The sequence below is a fragment of the Haliaeetus albicilla genome, chromosome 1, assembly GCF_947461875.1.
Source record: "Haliaeetus albicilla chromosome 1, bHalAlb1.1, whole genome shotgun sequence".
NCBI lineage: Eukaryota > Metazoa > Chordata > Aves > Accipitriformes > Accipitridae > Haliaeetus > Haliaeetus albicilla.
The window spans coordinates 29,708,281-29,726,888 of NC_091483.1; the positions used below are offsets into that span (position 1 = coordinate 29,708,281).

Below are 18,608 nucleotides of genomic sequence, written 5' to 3' on the forward strand. Positions count from 1 at the left end.
TAGGTTATTGGCATTTTTTGCTGAGATAAAGAAATGCAATGTTTGTGTAAGAAAGAAAATTTAAACTTTTTTTCCTTCTAGTTCACTTAAAACAACTGAAGAAGTGCTGATCAGGATTACAGTTACCAAAGAGTTCTTAATTATTTTCAAACAAATTCTGTTCATCATATCTGCCTACTCATACCGAGTGTGCAGACCCTTTGGAAAGGTTTTGTGGACTAGCATGAAATTAAAAAAAAGAAGAAAGGATCATTTGCCTGCTGCGTATTAAATCTTTCCCATTGCTTTTTATGCTCTGAAGTGTGTATTATCTGTTGTCTACTACACAATTTTAAAAAAATAGTTACGGAGATATAGATAGGTAGTAGAGTTTATACAGGCTGCCTTTAAATGATCTTAAAATTCATATCATGTCAGATGTCTCCTTTTTTAGTAAATAAGCTATAGCATATATTCCATATTACCTTTTTGACATCTGAGAGATAACTGCCATGGTTAGTAGTATGCTAAAGTTGGATTGTTGTCTTGTGAAAACTGTGGTGGAATACTGCTTCTCCTGCCCTGCCAGTGCCTGCCCCTCGGAAGAGAGCACAAGAATGAAATTTTGTATTTGGATCTTTGAGATGGAACCAAAACAAACCAATAGAGGCTTGAATTCTGCAGTAACCTTGCAAGGTAGGATTAAGTGTCATCCAGTAGCAGTCAAGAATAATCAGCAACTTGATTTGAATTCATGGAGTAAACCAAAAAATTGCCTCTATGCATTTCATGGATCAAACTAGAAGGAATGTAAGTTATATCACTGACTTTTTGCAGGCCTTCTGCTGAGAATTCTGCGAATTCAGCAAAAAGAGATATATTGTTACTTTTTTAACATGGGGTCAAGAAGATAATTAACTGAAAGTGGAATAATAAGAGCCATCAACATGTGCTAAAATGGGAAAAAAAAAAAAACAAAGCGAAGAAATCAGGGCATGCCTTTAATTAGGCTGCTTAGAACTACTGTGAATTGTTGAAATATCCAGTTGAATGGTTGAGTAAGTCAAGATGGAAATCACAGTCATAGAGCCTGTCATGGAAAAGTGGCACAGAACATATGGTGGACTTTGTCAGAAAGCTCCTGCCTTTAATCTATACTTTTTATAGCTAAAATAAAAGCTTAAACAAAATCTGGAGAAGAGTATGCTGATGTAAACACAGCCTTGAATATTTCATGTAATACACACAAGAGAAACAAACTGACCAGGTACATCCGAGAGCAAAGTACTAAGAGAAGTGCCCTAATGTGTTGTTGAATCTATCAGTAAAACAGAGATCTGCAACTTCTGATGCATTCATTTCAGAAACTAGGGGTATGCTGGTACCAGCTTGAGTTCTTTGACAACACTGTGACCTTCACTTCCCAATCTAGAGCACCTTTTGCAGACCACACTTACGTCATCCAAACTGTGACTGGCACGTTCTCAATTCAGCTGCAAGATGCCATTTGCATCAGGCCCTCTGGCGTCATTGGAAACTTGACCTATGTAGAAATTGGTCTGTGTTTTACTATGGTTTTCTGCTCAACTCTGGGATCAGAAGTCAGTGTAGCTTCCTCTTGCTCAGTTCTCTGTTGCTAACATGCACGTTGCTGCTCACTGTGCTGCTCAGTTCAGATTACCATTGGGAGAAATAATTGTGGTACCCGTCACAAGCTTTTGGAGTTTGAGGTTGAAGTATTTGTCATTTGGGCTATCCCTGTGCATGTAGATGGAGGCTTTGGAAGGCCCTTTGAAATACCTAGTCATACTCAAAACTTCATGATTATGGATCACTGCAGGTATTCGATACAGAAATGCAAGTGTCTCTGATAGGTTTTGTTAACCTGATAAAAGCTGTTGATGCTGACCTAATCTGAATTGTAGATTTGAAAAGTGAAACAAGAAGCACAGCAGTAGGATCACATCATTTTGTAGTCACAGGAGAACCAGTGATGATAGCCCCAGAATTTCTGTGGGTGACAGCAGACATTTCAGGACCTGAAGGGCTTCATCTGCCTTCAGCTGTCAGAGCATGGAGAGGAGCCCGGCGTCAGGCAGAAGTGGCTGTTGCTGCAGTTTGAAGCTGGCTGGCCAGTTCTACTGCAGGTGGTTTGTCAACTGCAAGCTAGGATAGTGGAGCTTTGCAAGTCATGACAAGGTACCTCAGTCAACAGACTGTGGATGAATGTAGACCATCACTTTCCCTCATGCTGTTTGAGAATTCTATTCTCTAAAAGTCAGATATTATTTCAGGAACATCCAGCAATGTGCCCTCCTAAAACAGCCAGCAAATCTGTTAACCAGAAGGACAATGCCAAGGTGCTGGCAGGGGACTAACAATTCAGCAAGGACAGAAATTAGCTAAACAACAGAAATAATTTGATAGTAATTCAGGTACAGAGGTGATCCAACCAGGAATGAAAAACACAAGAAAATCAATTCACAAAAAACTAAACTCCAAACAAATTAACAGTGGAAGCACCAAACTTCAAATAAGCCAGAAATAAACAACAAAAAAACCCAATTCAATACAAAAGGGACAGTCCCTAAGCAAGTGATACATAAATTGCAATTTTAAAAAGAAACATCTGTGTAGAATTTGCATATGCAAGAAAATTGGCACTAGGGACTACAGTGCCTTAAGTGCAGCAAAAGCAACCAAACAACAATTTGAAATGCAGCTTTCAGAAAGTTAGTTGTTCATGCTGAGAGTACTGCAGGATGGGTTTCAGGTGCGGTTAAAAGCTGTAAGTAATGTCAGTGATTGGTCTTTTCCAAAACCTCCACTGGTTTTACTCTTAACTTTTTCCCAGCCTCTGCTGGCGAATGTTGTGTGGCCTGCAATAGGAGACAGTTGGGAAGGGGATGGTTCCTTCTGTCCATCTGCCCTCCCATGACAAATCTCCACAGGACAGTTCAGTGCTCCAGGTGAGGAATTCTGGCAGAGTGAGGATTGTCAGATATCAGTCTACTAGGGACAAGGGGTGAGGAATATGTCCAAAAAGGCCTGCTTCTGCTGGGGGGCAAGGATCAGGTTGGCCATGGCTTCCCACAGCTCCCAGCAGCTGGAGTGAAATTTCTCATCAGGACGTTGGCAGTTTGGGGGAAGAGGACTTAAGTCTTGGAGATGGTCCGTGCAAAGCCCATGATCCCCATCTCTTTAAGGTGGAGGAGGGATGTAGCATGTCAGGCCCTGGTGGGGTGGGCTGTGTGCTCCAACAGTGTTTGAGAAGCCTGTTGACTGCACAGCACATATATGACCTCAGGATCTGGTGGGTTGTCATGGTGATCCCGTACGCTTTGTCCTGCTATAAACTGACTTACCAGATTGAGTTTGTGGTGCATTAAAGTTTTGCCTCTCAGGAGTGCACCAGAAACACTGATTATTTTGTTTAATTGGAAAGCACCTTCTAATCATCTTCACTTGTCCTGTTGTCCCCAGTGCAAAGCTGCTGCAGTACAAGTTTTGATGCAAAACTTGCATGGACTTTGCTGAGGGGGGAAATAAACAAGCTGTTACCCTGTAATGATTGCCCTGAATTGTGCTCAGTAAGGGACCTCGTGGCAGAAGTCACTAACTCCCTCCCTGTAGGAAACTTTGCATTAACTACATGCTAGCTACTTACAGTCCAGATGCTTTTTGCCTTGAAGTGGCAAAGCAATGGTATAAAACTGTTCTCTAATGGCAGGGTGTAGCAAGGGCTACATAGCACAAGGTCACTGCTGAGAATTCCAGGCTTAGGTACAGTTTTTTGGCCCCTGTGCATTTGTACAATCATTTAATGTATTTTAGCTTTAAAGCTTTATCTGCTTAATCCAAAGTCCTGCTAAACTCTGCAAAATTGCCATATATATATATATATGCGTATTCCACATGATTCACCATGAAGTCACATGCAGCAGTGCTCCTCAGGCTATCCAGCAGAGTACTTGCAGCTTATGTTTGCTGCTGAGGTTTGTAAGAGCTAGCACTGACTTGGTTGAGATCTGAAGACAACAACGAGCTAAACAGCGTGCAGGGGGTTATGTATCTCAGCATTGATCCTTTGCAGTAGAAAGGAGGTCAATGTAAATGATCTGGAGGATTGGTTACAGGTCTGTTGCAGGTGGTGTTGCTGTGAGCGTGCCCATCCTGACAACACGCAAGGGAGAATAGAAGTCAGGGGTGGCTGTCACAGATCCACAAAGGCTTCTTTGTTTGACACTGGCCATTTAGCCTGGGGTAGCAGGTCAGGGTATGAGGGTGATTTGATAGGAGATGTGCTTGAAATATTAAATCATAGCTTCATAGAAAATCAGGAATGTTGGAATAGAGATGCTTGTGTATTTGTAGAAATTTTTTTGTTTAACAAAGCAATCACTAGCAAAGACTTGCTAAGAGAAAACAAAAATGTGTTATACCTTGGCTGAACACTAGTTTCTTGATAAATAACAACAGCTGATTTGTGGACTAGGTTCAGGATAGCTGTTGCATGGAGGGCGATTGCCTTCATCCCTTTGGAGGGCAAGTGCTATGTATGACCCACAAGGCAGGTTTCTCCCTGCACTTTCTCATCAGGAGGTAGCTCTGGTTTGATGCACTGACTCTAAGCAGATTGTGGTGTCGGAAGCTGGTGGGTCACGTGCTGACCTGAATGTCTTCTGATTGACACCCACCATTCCCACCTTTCCCATGAGGCTTGCCCACTGTTGGTCTTTGACTGGTTGTGAATGGGAGGAAACTCTCTGGTGAGTTTTTGGGAGTTAGAAGAACAGGTTGGCATTTCTTGTGTTCTTTTTTTTCCATTTTTCTCCTCTCTGCATCCTAGAGTTGAGAAATAATTGCATATCAGGTCTGCAAACAAGTAAACTCTCACGTTTTTTTTTTCATGTTTGTTACTTCCATTAGAAATGACCATATGCTGTTGGGGGGAAAAGTTGTTGAGGATGCACAGCACTTAAAATCACTTGAACAAATGTTTAACGCTACAGTTTTAATGCTAATAAAATAACAACTTTGCTAAACATTGATGACTCACTACCTAATTTTATATCAACCAAAGTTCTGAAGAGTCTGGTCCACAAACAGATAATTCAGATACTGAATTATTGAAGAGAAGAACTTAGATTGGATGCTGAGATAGCAATTTCTTGAAATAAAAGCTTGAGCTGATACTGTTACACTTTTAAATAAAGCTATCTGTTCTTCATATAGTTCATAAGTAATCCAGGTCTTAAGACTAAGGATGAAGGGATCTGTACACTACCAAAACTTTTTCTTGTTGTACAAATTAACAAACAAAAGTTGGCAGTACTTAGAGTATAATTTATGTATTTTCTTCCCATTCTTTCTTGATGATGGATTCACTGTGTTCTTTTTAGTTAGCTTTATCAGCTTCCTAACTGGAGCTTATTAAATGTTACTTCACTATAATGAGCTATATTTATTTCATAGGATGTTTGTGTTGGCAGCTGCCTGCATACATTCAATTCAGTGCTTTTGTGAGCATTACACCAAGACTTCCACAAAAGCTCGTGTTATCTGAACACCGGAAAAGGGATCCCTCAAATGAAACTTGATTTGATCAATCTGTGAACTATGAAGGACCACACACAACGGTGTGGTTGTACTTCTGATGCTAGCATTCCCTTAATTACAGGGTACCCATTCTTCTTTCATGAAAATGGAAAAGGCTTGCTTACCCCCTTGTTTTTCCACTTGGCCACCCTGTGTATGGTCTTGGCAACACGAAACCCGTATTTACGTAGAAGTCTGTGCATTTAAGGGAATGTGGGCACAGTTACAGCTGTGTGAAGAGACTCACACAGAGCTTTTAAAATATTTATGGGTGTAATTTCTATTTCTTGCTCAGACCAGCCCTTTTCTTGTGGTATGCACCAAATGTCAGTGTGCCTCATATCTGCAGTGCAAGTTTGTGATTCGGCCTTATTTTTCTAAGTTTCTGAATTCTTACCCAAGTAACTTGTTTTTTTATTTTAAGGTGTATTTATAGGTTTGGTCAGTTCTTCCTGCCCACATAGAATTAATGTTCTCTCTGTCCCCTGTAACTGCTCTTTCTTTCTTCTGGTTATTGTAAAGCATACCAAATAATTACATCATTACCAGATTTTGCTTTTCCTGTCTGGGTGAGATAGCCTACAGGAAGAATATTTCCAAGTTTTCAGAGTTTTAAAAAATGCTTCCTTGAACATATGAGATGAGTTGAATCTGTAATTTCTGGAGCTGTTGTTGTTTCTTTGAATTTATATAAACACTTACAGAAAGTTTATTAAGATCCAGGTGCATTCCCAGCAGCAGAGGTATTCTAATATGCCTTATTTCCCTGAAAAGTGAATGCTCGAATGGTGTTATGACTTGACTTTTGTTTGGAGAAAGGGAGGTATTGTTTTGTTTCGTATCATGTATACCAAAGTGCATTTGCTGTTGACAGTCAAAACAGGCCTTCCTACCCAATAGCTCTGCGAAGTAAATTTGGAATCTTCATTTTATGCATTATTAACAGCAATATTCATATAATTGAGAGTGAGGAAATGCTACAGTAATTGCAAACTGAAACCTTTTCTTACAACTGTAGTAGTTCTACAGTAGAAGTAGTAAAATAAATGTCTGTAGTAAGTAATTTTGAGTACAATAATTTATTGTGCTCAATAGTGAGTTTATTATAAAAAATGCCATTCTTTGTTTCTAGAGTGGATTTTTAAAAATATTTTATATTGAAAGTGAGAGATGTAATGTATTGCATCAGTGCAATGTATTATCTTGTGCAGCTGTGTTCTAACATACTGCTTTTACATCTTTTTATTTACAACATTTTACTTCGTATTTTTTTGCAGTATAAAGAAATGTAAAAATTATTATGAAGTCCTTGGGGTGTCAAAGGATGCAGGTGAAGAAGACCTAAAGAAGGCTTATAGAAAACTTGCTTTGAAGTTCCACCCAGACAAAAACCATGCACCTGGAGCAACAGAGGCTTTTAAAAGTAAAATTTTAAATTTATTATTATTTAAATAAAATATTATTTTTAGTATTTATAAAATATTAAATTTTGTTATTTAAATAAAATTTAAAATTTCTTTGGTGATTAAGCTTTGTCAGATTAAAAGAAATTCATCTGCATTGATCACTTGTCTTTTTACAAAATTGTCAATGTAGTGTTTTGTAGCTAATATTAAACAGACATTTTTATCCAAAGAAATATTTGACCTTTATTATCTTAACATATACCTATAAGTATAGATAAATAACGTGGACTTTTGCAGGAGGGTTCAGTTTCAGAGGATTCACTGTAATTTTCAGGTACAGGGAGCGAATACTTGATCTGTGAAACCCAATTGCACTTTTTTACTGTTGTTGACTTAATGTAGTCAATTGAATCTTACTATTTTGAATCTTTACTGTACTTGAGCTTGAAAAAACCAGAGTAATACTAGATAAGAAAATGCAGTTTTTACTGAATCACATGCCATGCTAAGTTACCTTTTCCTTAGAATTCCTTGTATGTGTGTAGTTTTACTACTTCTTGCACACAAAAACACTTGGGTTCAACCATGGCCTTATTAATAGTTGCCTTTAACTATTTCTTAGGTAAAATTTACAATCTGACTTGACCTGATTTAAGGCTGCCAAGCTTAGCCCTGCACAAGGGAAATTGTTGAGGAAAAGCTTTTTAAAGAAAACTACACCTTCATCTCAGACACAGATGAAGGAAAATGTGAACCTGTAAGAAATGATCATGCATAAATAAACAATCTGATTGTGGTACTTTTTTTTTTTTTTCCTGTGTGAAGTTTACATGCAGACATTTGAAAAAAATCAGTTGGGTAAAACTCTTAAATTAGGGGAGGGGAAAAAAAAGAGAAAAAAAAAAAGTCCTGAGCAAGACTTCCGATACAGACTTAAAGAGGTAGTTATAATAGTATATTAACAATTCCAGATGAAAAGTAGCTAGAACATAGCAGGAAAGTTGATTGCTCATGATTATTTTAATACATCTATGTGATGGCTTTATCTAAAAAAGATATTATTCTTATAAAATTGTCTCCAGCCCTGTGAATAAAATAATTCTTCTTTGTTAATAGTATTTTAAATAATCTTTAAAATGTTAGAAATCAGTTTCTTATTATTTAATCTTTTATTTAACATTAGCACTTTGTACAGGTTTGCTTTCTTCATCTTAATTTCACTTTCTGGTTCTTAACTAGATGAGTAAACGAACAGAAAATTTTGTAGGGGAATCTTGTTGACTAAAAATTATTTAATAACATTAGCATTTTTCTTGCATTGAAATGATTGTGATCTTTTTGTATGGCTGAGTAAATTTATGATTTAGTTTGCCTTTAAAGGTGTCTGATGAGTTTCTAACATCCAGCTGAGAAAAGGAGTTTCAGAATAATAGCTATTATTTCATACTAATGCTTTATTTTAAGGAAAGGTCACATTAGAAAACAGAATTGAGTTTCGTGTTAGGCAAGGTACTTTTCTTAGGTCTCGAGCTACGTAGTACTACTCTTCTGTTGTATTGAGCAGTCTCCCTGAGGTTATATTTTAGATTACAAAGTTTGTGCAAATATAATCACTTTTAGTCTCCTGGAATCTCTCTTACCAACTTCATCAAAAATCTTTCCTTGAAACTTTTGAGCAGTTTTTTTCATTTTTTTATGTCCTTTATTTGAAGAAAATTATATTTTAATGAAATCTGTTGTGGATTAGCATCAAATAATCAAAAGCAAACAAATAGTCAAAAAAGATTGCTGACCATACTGTGACAGTATGGTGTCTTCACTTTGTGTAGTTACCTGATTTATGTCTCCCTAAATTCTTTATTGTTGGGAAAATCTAACTTTTTACTGCCAGTTCTATCCTCATGCTGAGTAACAGAGAAACCTTGTAGCTATATTTGGTGTCAGTAGTGTATATCATGCTCTCATTGCAAATTACCAGGCTTCATTTCTTTGGGTTTTCTCCTCCACTTAAAGGAATTACTAATGATTGTTTCTAAGGGCATTTTAAAAGGCACATAGCTAAGACTCATTATTTTTTTTTTAGATTGGATAGTGTTGAAAACTTTAATTATGCAAAGCCATAGCCTTATTTGCCTGTGTTGAGGTTATAGTGTTGCACCTTTCATGAACTTTTGATGACTGATGGCTTTTCGACACTGAAAAACATAATCCCTGTGCCTCGTGTTGGTTGGCTGCAAAAGCAGCTTTTTGTTGGAGAGGCCTGGAGGAGAGAGAATAAGGGAAAGTAGAAAGGGTTAATGAAGATATGGCTCAGTAAAGATTGTTCATCAAGTGCCAACAGGAATTTTCCTTCAGTCTGCAAAAGTTGTATGTCTGTGCACAGCAGCTAGGGTTAAAGCTTGTAAGTCAGCAGAGCTTGTGGTTTTTCACACTGATTCTTTCCATACTCACCTAACTCAGTTTTTCCCTTCCTACTGTTAAAAGTGAAGTTGTTCATTTGTGATAATGTGGCGTGAACAGGGACAAGCATCCAGGCCAGGCACTCCAAACATTGAGGTCGTATTGACTACCTTAGGAACAGAGGTGTTCCTGTCATATACACATGTTGTACCCTTAATGTTACGTCATGCAAAACTTTGTGTTATTAATGGAATCCATAAAATATCTTGAGAAGCGTATAGAAAAATACATTCACACTCTTGTAGGCAATAAAGTTGATGCATTCGAAGAAGTCACCACTTATCACATGAAACTGAAGAAAACCTATTGAGTCTATGATGTTTTTAAGCTAGGCTGCTAGAGCAAACTGAACTTTGCAATTACCCAGCTTCAAAGCTTTCACTGTAATGCTTGAGGCTTTTTTTGCAATTGCAGTGAGAGAGAACATTTCCACAGGTGTAGGTGTTCCCCTAGAAAAAGAAACAAAGCTCTACTGCCTTCTGCCTAGTTCAACAGGATAAAAGGCCTTTGAATAGTGTTGGTGGAAGCTATGTGGAAGCTATGCTAAGAAAAGTAGAGATGTTTCTGAACATTGTTTTACTATGGTTGATTTGTAACATGCAGTAAAGGACATAATTCGCTGTCTATTCTTGACTTTGAAATTGCAATTTTCATGCTGGAATAGCTCTTATCTTTCATTTATGGGAGTTGTCTTTTATTCCTTGCTTCAGAAATCGGAAATGCATATGCTGTGCTGAGTAATCCAGAAAAACGAAAGCAGTATGACCTTACAGGCAGTGAAGAGCAAACATGCAGTCACCCTAGCAACGGTAGATTCAACTTCCATAGAGGTTGTGAGGCAGATATGACTCCAGAGGATCTATTCAACATGTTTTTTGGAGGGGCCTTTCCAACAGGTATTTGTATACATCAGTATAATCATCAGGATACAGTGGTACAGCCCAGAGTGGCATTAGAGTTTGTGACATTATAAAACAGTAAAATTACTCCAACCTGCCTCTGACCCCAACTCTTTAATCTGCATCACAGTTTATTTTTCCCCCAAAGTGTTGCTAAACCCCAAAAATGTGAGTTCAGTTCTTTGGGGTTACTGTTATGATTCTGCAGTACATGAAATAACAAATCAGTTGTCTTAGAGCTTAAAATACTTATTTTAAACAATTTTGAAATTGTAAGGTATCTTAAAGTTGAGTTATTTTACATGTCATTGTGCAGTAATGTTAAATGCTTTATGTTGCTGCTTCTGTATTGACCTCTAAATAGTTTTTTTTACACAATTTAAATGTGGATATTTCTTTTCTTAGGTGGTGTACATTCATTTTCTAATGGTCGTGCTGGCTACAGTCATCCTAATCAGCACCGTCAGAGTGGACATGAGAGGGAGGAAGAGAGGGGTGATGTATGTTTAAGCACCATTGACTTTAAACTATGAATTGTGAAGTTTGCTGGTACTTGCTTTCAGTGATGTGATTGCACAGGAGCTCTGTACTGTAGAGGAGGATTTGTACCTGCCAGTTATGTATTTTAAAACTTTGGCAGGTGGTAGTCTTACTGATTGGTAGATAGACGTGCACATTTGAGAAGATAACAGCCTGGTTTTGTAAACCTATTGTTGTATGTCACTATCTTACTAGTGACTGGTAGTATTAGCCTAAATATGCCACTAATTCTGGTCACTAATCCTTGTCTACATTTAAAAATTTATTTGGGCTGAGCTAAGAATTGAACTTAAGGCTCGATATTCATCTATATGAACTATATATAGTCCTGTATAATTACATATCACTGTATAGATGAGACCAAATCAAGGCATACAATGTAACTGAATCCAACTATTCATTTGGTAATTGCTTGTGGCTACATGTTAACACATGAACTCTTGCAGCTTGAGCACTCTGTGAATATTGTGTATGCATTGCAAAGTTAAGATAACACCACAGTGTTTGCAGGTTTGTAGTTAGAGTTTTTCTAGCAGCTTTTGGTGGTTAAAGCAGAAAGTCACACTTAGGATTAAATCATGTCAAACTTACCTGTTTACTTGATGCTGTTTTATAAAATACCTGAATCTGTTTTGTTCCTTAGGGAGGTTTCTCTATGTTCATTCAGCTGATGCCTATTATTGTGTTGATCCTTGTCTCCCTGTTGAGCCAGCTGATGGTATCTAACCCTCCTTATGCCTTATACTCAAGATCGTAAGTAATGTTCAATTACATTAGCTTGGAAAAGAGGGGAGGATATTGTAATCACCCTCTCCCACTTAGAAGAATTTTAGAGAGCCTTCCATTAGTTGGTCCTTGATTTCCCATAGTGAGGAAAGGGAGAGCAGGTATAGACGAAGCAGAACAAAACTTGAAAGTTAGGTACTAAGAACATGCTGTGAGAATGTAATGGAGAAAAGAGGTCAGCAATACCTGGTGTTTAGGAGGTCTTCTAATACAAGGCAGTGGGTCCATGCAATGTAGCATGTTGCAAAGGTGTTTGCACCTCCAAGGCTCATTATTCTTTTAGGGGTCAGCTGTGCTTGTAGCAAGTGAAGTGCTTGAAAGCAATTTTATCATCCTCATTTAAGTTTTGAACTAGATGAGGGCTGGGGAAATTGTCTAGTCTTTGCTTCATTCTAGGTGATGGCAAAATAGCTTATCTTCCATTTACTTGCAAAGAATTCTACTAGTGAAACTTACCTGTTTCATACAGTACGATATATAAACCTTTTTTCCTTGAGACAAATCAATAACATCAATCAAGCATGCAACTAGCTAGCAGACTGAGCCCACTCGCCACAACCATTTTAAAGGTCCTTAGTTCCTTGCAGAGCTCTCAGCCCCACAACAGAAAGGTTTCTTTTCTACTCTCTTATTTTTCAGAGTTCTTTATTTCCAGAGTGTGATGTTTTTCCCTTCTGCAACTAAGCTGTTGGGATGCTTATAAACACTTCTCTGCCAAAATGTTTGTGCACAATCTTTGATTTTTAATCTGCAGAATGCCAGCAGGAAAATGGGTTTGTCAGGGCTGGCAGAAAACACTTTAGAATGGAGATGCCTGCACTGGGTTGCTACAGAATAGTGACCTGTTTTTCTTTCTGTTGAGTTTGAATGTAATTTCCTATTACCAAAGCTCATATTTGCCTAAAGAGGTATGAAAAAAGTTTCTTACTAAAGTGGGTTTTTTTTCAAGACCAAGGGTTAAGCGACAGAAGTTTAGTGTTCAGGTAAATGTAGTAATTTTGTTCTCTGGCAGATTATACAGCCGTTCTTTTCATGACTTGTCTTGAATGGCAAATTCGGTAATGTGCTGTTCTTCTGTAATAGCAATGGTTTTAAAAGTGTATTTGTGGTGTAAAAAAAAATAATTAAATAAATATCTAGTCTCTCTCCCCCCGCCCCTCCTTTTTTGCAGAAGTACAGGGCAAACCATAAAAATGCAGACAGAAAACTTGGGTGTCGTTTATTATGTCAACAAGGACTTTAGAAATGAATACAAAGGAGTGTCATTACAGAAAGTGGAAAAGAGTGTGGAAGAGGATTATGTGTCCAACATTCGTAATAACTGTTGGAAGGAGAGGCAACAAAGTAAGTTTGGTAATATGTGTAATTTCCTGAAAGCATGCATTACTATAAAAAAAGATTGCCTGAGGCAAGAATGAAGTGCTTGTATTATTAAGGTATCTGAATGAGAAAGCAAGTGTAAGGTTCCCTACTGTTTCTCACTTCTAAAAGTGTGCCCGGTGTCACTTAAATTCTGTGTTTTACTCAGTGATCTAATCAACGATCTGCAAATCATCAGCAATTTTAACCTGCTACTCTATTATCTGTGACCATTTCTCAGAAAATTAAAGACTACAGTGAATTGATAATGAGAAAGAAATTGCTCTAAATTAAGGATGAAAGCTAAGAATTCTAATCTCTTCCACATTATTTTCTCATGGTAGTATCCCATTTCCCTAGGTGCTTTTATATAAATAAATAACTAAAACAAAAGCTTACATGGGTGTTTCCGAGGAAGGAAAAAAATAATCTGCCTCGGACCACAGTACATACAAACACTGCTTTTCCAGGCGACCAAGGACACGCATCATGTCCTCTGAAACATCATGAACTGTAAATTAGGGCTTAATCTTTTGCCAATGCTGAATAATTTTTCTTCCTGGACTTGGTACCCTAGCTATATCAGACCTTAAAAACAGGCGGTTTTTTAGTTTACCATCTATTTTTCCAATCTAATTTAATATTATACAAGGAGCTATTTTCTTTCAGAAGACTGGAATTCAGTGTTAAAGCATAAGAATACTGAATAGCATCAGCCATCTCCAAATCATCGTCAATTTTAACCTGTTATTCTATTATCTGTGGCCATTTTGTGAGCCTTTCATGCTCTGTGAGAACGGTGCTGCTAAAATAACATCAGTGTTGAAATCGGATGGTTTCAACTTTTCAGCTGATAAACTTCAGTAATAGCTTACTGGATAAATAATTCATTTATGAACTGTCAGTAAACTGACCAGAAGCAAACAGAATGCTGTTCTCTGAGTGAAATCGTGTATTCCCGCACAACTTTACTCTCTGCAGTCCAGTGATGCCAAACCTTTCAGCTGAGATGGCCCCTTAGTTTCTCCCAGTTGTAGAAGACAGCCCAGCATCACAGCTAGTCAAATGCCTGAACAGGACTGCACGCATTCATTACAGTTGGCCTGTATGTATACAAATACAAACTGCATTGCCTATGCATAGCAGGCCCAGTGCTTCCTGGAGGCTTTATGCTCCTTACTCGTGAGTACACATTGCTTATGCACAAGTAAATCTCTACAGTTTTACAAATGGCCCACAGGAAAGACCTGTGGGCAGAAAACTGTGCTGGGTGGGTCACATGTAAGCAAGAGAAACACCAGTGCTTTGGAGGAAAACTTTCAGATTATTGCCCAGACTACTAGATTTGGTCAGAATAATTTTTCCATGTTTTTTGAACACAGGAAATCATCAGAGAACTTTGGGGTATAATTCATAAGCAAATATCAAAAACTCTTGTATTTTTTCAACTAGATTGGCCTTTGATCGTCTTGAAATGTTTGTGTCTACTCTTCATGAAATGCATACCTAATTTTTCATCTCCAAGTGGTGGCTAGATGAATGATTGGTAATCTTATAATAAAATAGTTTACAAAAATGAGAGGTGGCTGTTAACAAAAAATTAAAGACAAGACATAATCCAGCACAGTAAAAAGAGGATGTATTATTTGAACGTTTTTTCAGCAGAGTGTAGATCTGGAAGGATAGTTTGCTTTTATTGACCTAGTCGGTACACTTGCATTTACTGGCGTGTTATATTTGCGTCTCCTGTAATATATTTACTGTCCAAATATCTTTGAAAAGGCTTAGTTGATATGCAATTTCCACCTGGGGAGGGAAAGAGGAGAAAGAATACCTTTCCCATTTTTCAGCATTTATTCTTGACATGCGTACTTTTTTAAGCATGAACAGACTCCTGGACAATGCAAAGAGGCCCACGCTTCTCTATGTACATATTACTGGGAAAAATGTGATGACTGCAGAAACATCTGACCCTAGTGTAAGGAAGAAAAATAACCTGAAGGTGGTGACTGTCACGTTGTTTGCTATTTGCAATTCATCAGGTTGTGAAAACTACCCAAATGGATTTTGAGTAAGCGGCCCCTAATAGATTTTCTCTATCTAGAGAAATAGCTGATTTTGTGGTTTTACGGGTTTAAAATACCTGTTGTGTGTTGGATCTCCTTGACAGTTAAAATCTTTTCAGCATTGATTGACATTTAAGAATGCCTTGCTAATCCATTTTGAGTTGAAGGGATGAAAAAGATTTTATAGAATTAAAATGCTCAGCAATGTCAAGCTATTGAACACCAGCATAATACAGAGAGCTCTTTTATTAATACCTCTGAACACTGGCAGTCTGAAGCAGCATCAGTTGAAGTAATGGTCTTAACATTCAGAACAGATTTTTTGGGCAGAGACAAGATGCTAGATCTGTCAATAATACGCAAGATCACGGAGTGTGGCCTATATTTGTACTGTTTAATGAGGTCTGACAGAAGTAGTAAGGGATTTTTTTGGTTGTGTTTTTTTTTGTTGTTTTTTTTTTTTTAAATCAGGTACTGCTGTATGAAATATGAGGGTGCTGGAAGGCTGTTACCACTTTCCCTGCTCAAAAAGATGAAACACTTGTGAAAATCCAGCAAAGGGAAGCTGCAGACGTGCTGTTTAGGTGGCATCTGTGGATAGTTAGAATAGGCAGAATTTAAAAAGGGCAAGGATTAAACCTGAGGTGTTTTGTACAGCTCTGAGAAGGAATGCATCACGTGCAAAGTATTCAGTTTTTAACCTGAAAAATCTTTTCTCTTTTTTCCTTAAAGAAACAGACTTACTTTATGCAGCAAAAGTATATCGAGATGACCGTCTCCGAAAGAAAGCAGACTCCATGTCCATGGACAACTGCAAAGAACTAGAACGACTGACCAGCCTCTATCGAGGAGGATGAACTATAATTATACACGTACATCTTTACATATGCGGTTATCTCTCTTGTAAATTAAGAAGAGATTTAGTTTCACCATGAGTGCTGGAAAGAGGGGTGGATGTAAAACTCTACTGTGTAGCTGTTTCCAGAAACCTTATGCTGAAATATCATTTAATGGCTTCTTTACCTACTGTGAAATATAGGTAACTTTAATTGTCTAGATTTTACTTCAAAGCTTCTGTGAATTCTTTCAGCAGAGAGAATAGCTCAGAAAGGATGCTATACTTGTAGAGACTTAGTCATAGTGGTTCTCCTCTAACATAATTGCCATGTAAATATCTGTGGAAAGAACAATTTGTGTATATACGAGTTAAATGACTTTCTATTTAAAATCTCAGAAATTTAGTTCCATGCAACATTTTTGTCTCACTGATGGAATAAATAGTATGATTACATCACTCCTATTCAGATGTCAAGTGTGTGGAGTTGAAACAAGAATTTTTAATATTTTATCTCTAACTCTATGTAAAATCTTCTAGGTTTACCAGCTTAGAGGAACTTGGTATTTTTAAATATAATGGCATATATTCCTAAATATCTGTTGGGGTATATTGATCTGGTGTAGAGTAGCAGTTAGCTCTTGTAGTTTTTTAGCGTTTCTAAGCAATGCTGAGAAAACTAAGAACTACACTAATCTCTTTTCAAAGTAAATATTTGCAAATGATGTACAGACCACTATAAGCATTGCTTTTAGTACTTGCAACAGTTTACAGCAGCTCTACCATTTGGTATTACAGTAGTAGTAAGTCCATACGTATGGTTAACATGCATCCATAGCTTCCTTAGTTTTCACTGGAAAGGTAGAGGAAAACATGCAATAGTAAAATCTTAAAGGTAAAAAAAAAAAGGGGGCAACCTATTTTTTTTTTTTCCTGGCAGGCTTCCACTTTCTTACTATTTTTTTATTTCAAGTTAGGTCCTAACACTGGTTCAATTGGCACCACAAGTGGAACAGGGAAATACTGCTAAGGACAAGCTATGTGCCTTTCAACACTTTTGCCAAGTATTTAAATGCTTTGCTAGTTTGCAGTATGCTCCTATGGTCAGAGCCATATCACTTGGCCCCGGGGTGGAAGAGGTAGGTTATGCATTTTTCTGGACCAGAATGTTGCTGGACTGACTTCCTAGAAATGAGCAACATATCGTTCGGCTCCTACATGCAAGATCATGTAGCTCAGTGGCCTGTATGTAGAAACTAGAGGTAGCCACACCTGCTGATGCAAGGAGGTGTTTTGAAGCAGCCAAGTACAATGTACTTAAAGTTTATCGAAAGTGGGTTGAAAATGTTTTTAGGTTCAGTAGCTGATGTTTTTTACATTTTAACAGTGCTATGCAGGAGAATGTTTCTTGTATTTGAGAATGCCAGGTGGCTCATAGTAAGGACAGTATTTTTTGTTTGAGAAAACTGCTATCTTTGAACGATGCTATCAGTCTATGCAGAGCCAAATTCTCCTAAATTGAAAGTTTAAATACTTGACTGACTTAATTGGAATTCCTTCTGATCTAGAGCAGGATTTGACTTTAGAGATAGAGCAATACCATTTAGTGTAAGTGACCCAGAAATCATTTTTGCATATATACCTTTTCTAAACTGGAAATGTCCTCTACTGAATTGGTGTAACATGAGAGAGACTAGCTGCAGGCTTTTAACTAAGCAGCTGAACCAGCATTCAAGGTGGACATCAAAGCCTGAGGCACAAAGCAGAACTAAAAGCTGCTTAAACAAAAGAAGGGTTGCTGTACTGGATGTCCTTGCTAAGATCGTAGGAAAAGCGTGCGATAGAAATTATGGAGAAAACGTGATTCCCCAGATTTTGTAACTGTCCGGAATGTATTGTAATTATACTAATGAAAACAAACTATCAAAGTACATATTGGTACTCCTGTGTCTTCTTAATAGAAGAAAATTGTTCCAAAGGCTTTAACAAGTACTCGGGCCTTCCCACTCACAAATGAGTCCGAGCTTGCAGGTGATCTTTTAGTTAAGAGGAAAAAAGATATATAACACATTTGTCAAATATCAGAACAGTGAAGTCAGAGTGAAGAGATGGTCTTAGCAAAGCTGCTTTTAATAATCGGATGGGTTATGTCTGCCCTGCAGTTACTTCTGCTGCAGCTGAGAAGCAGGTAAATGGACGGATGTTGAGCTGTGTTAGGTTGGTTAGATTGCTATCAGCACCTCAGCAAACTGGAATAATGCAGTGGCTGTGTCCTGTGGCAACACAGACGTCCCAGTAGTTTAAAAGTGAGACCTAGGCTGCTACATTTCATTGGATTATCTATTGGAATTGCCACTTTCAAAGAAGGAAACAATTAATGTATTTAAAGTGGCAGAAAAAATGCTACTTAGCATTTAACATATTAAATAGTTGCACACTTTGAAATATGCAGAAGGATGCTGTTACTTCCTATAGCATAAAGATTAACCTGTGCTAAATATGGCCTGCAAACATTCCTTTAATATTCCAAGTGGGTGTTTCTCTCCTTATGATTGTTACTTTTTTCTCAAGTCTGAAGGGGTTTTTTTTCAGCAGTGTCATTATCTTCCCTGGTTTTGTTGAAGGAATCTGCGGGAAAGTTCAGAACGAATATTCTTATGAGCAAGATGCTAACTGAAGA

The 18,608-nt window shown here is 37.6% G+C and overlaps 1 protein-coding gene across 3 annotated transcripts in view; it reads left to right on the forward strand.

Moving 5' to 3' along the window:
* DNAJB14 (DnaJ heat shock protein family (Hsp40) member B14) overlaps window positions 1-17,861 on the forward strand; it is a 28,387-nt gene extending 10,526 nt beyond the window's left edge. For all 3 annotated transcript variants that reach the window (XM_069783922.1, XM_069783931.1, XM_009923143.2), the window contains 6 exons: window positions 6,855-7,000; window positions 10,154-10,339; window positions 10,748-10,842; window positions 11,526-11,635; window positions 12,840-13,012; window positions 15,826-17,861. In XM_069783922.1, the coding sequence (XP_069640023.1) occupies window positions 6,855-7,000; window positions 10,154-10,339; window positions 10,748-10,842; window positions 11,526-11,635; window positions 12,840-13,012; window positions 15,826-15,950 (835 nt within the window). In that variant the 3' untranslated portion in view covers window positions 15,951-17,861. The remainder of the gene's footprint in view (window positions 1-6,854; window positions 7,001-10,153; window positions 10,340-10,747; window positions 10,843-11,525; window positions 11,636-12,839; window positions 13,013-15,825) is intronic.
* Window positions 17,862-18,608: the final 747 nt, after the last annotated feature.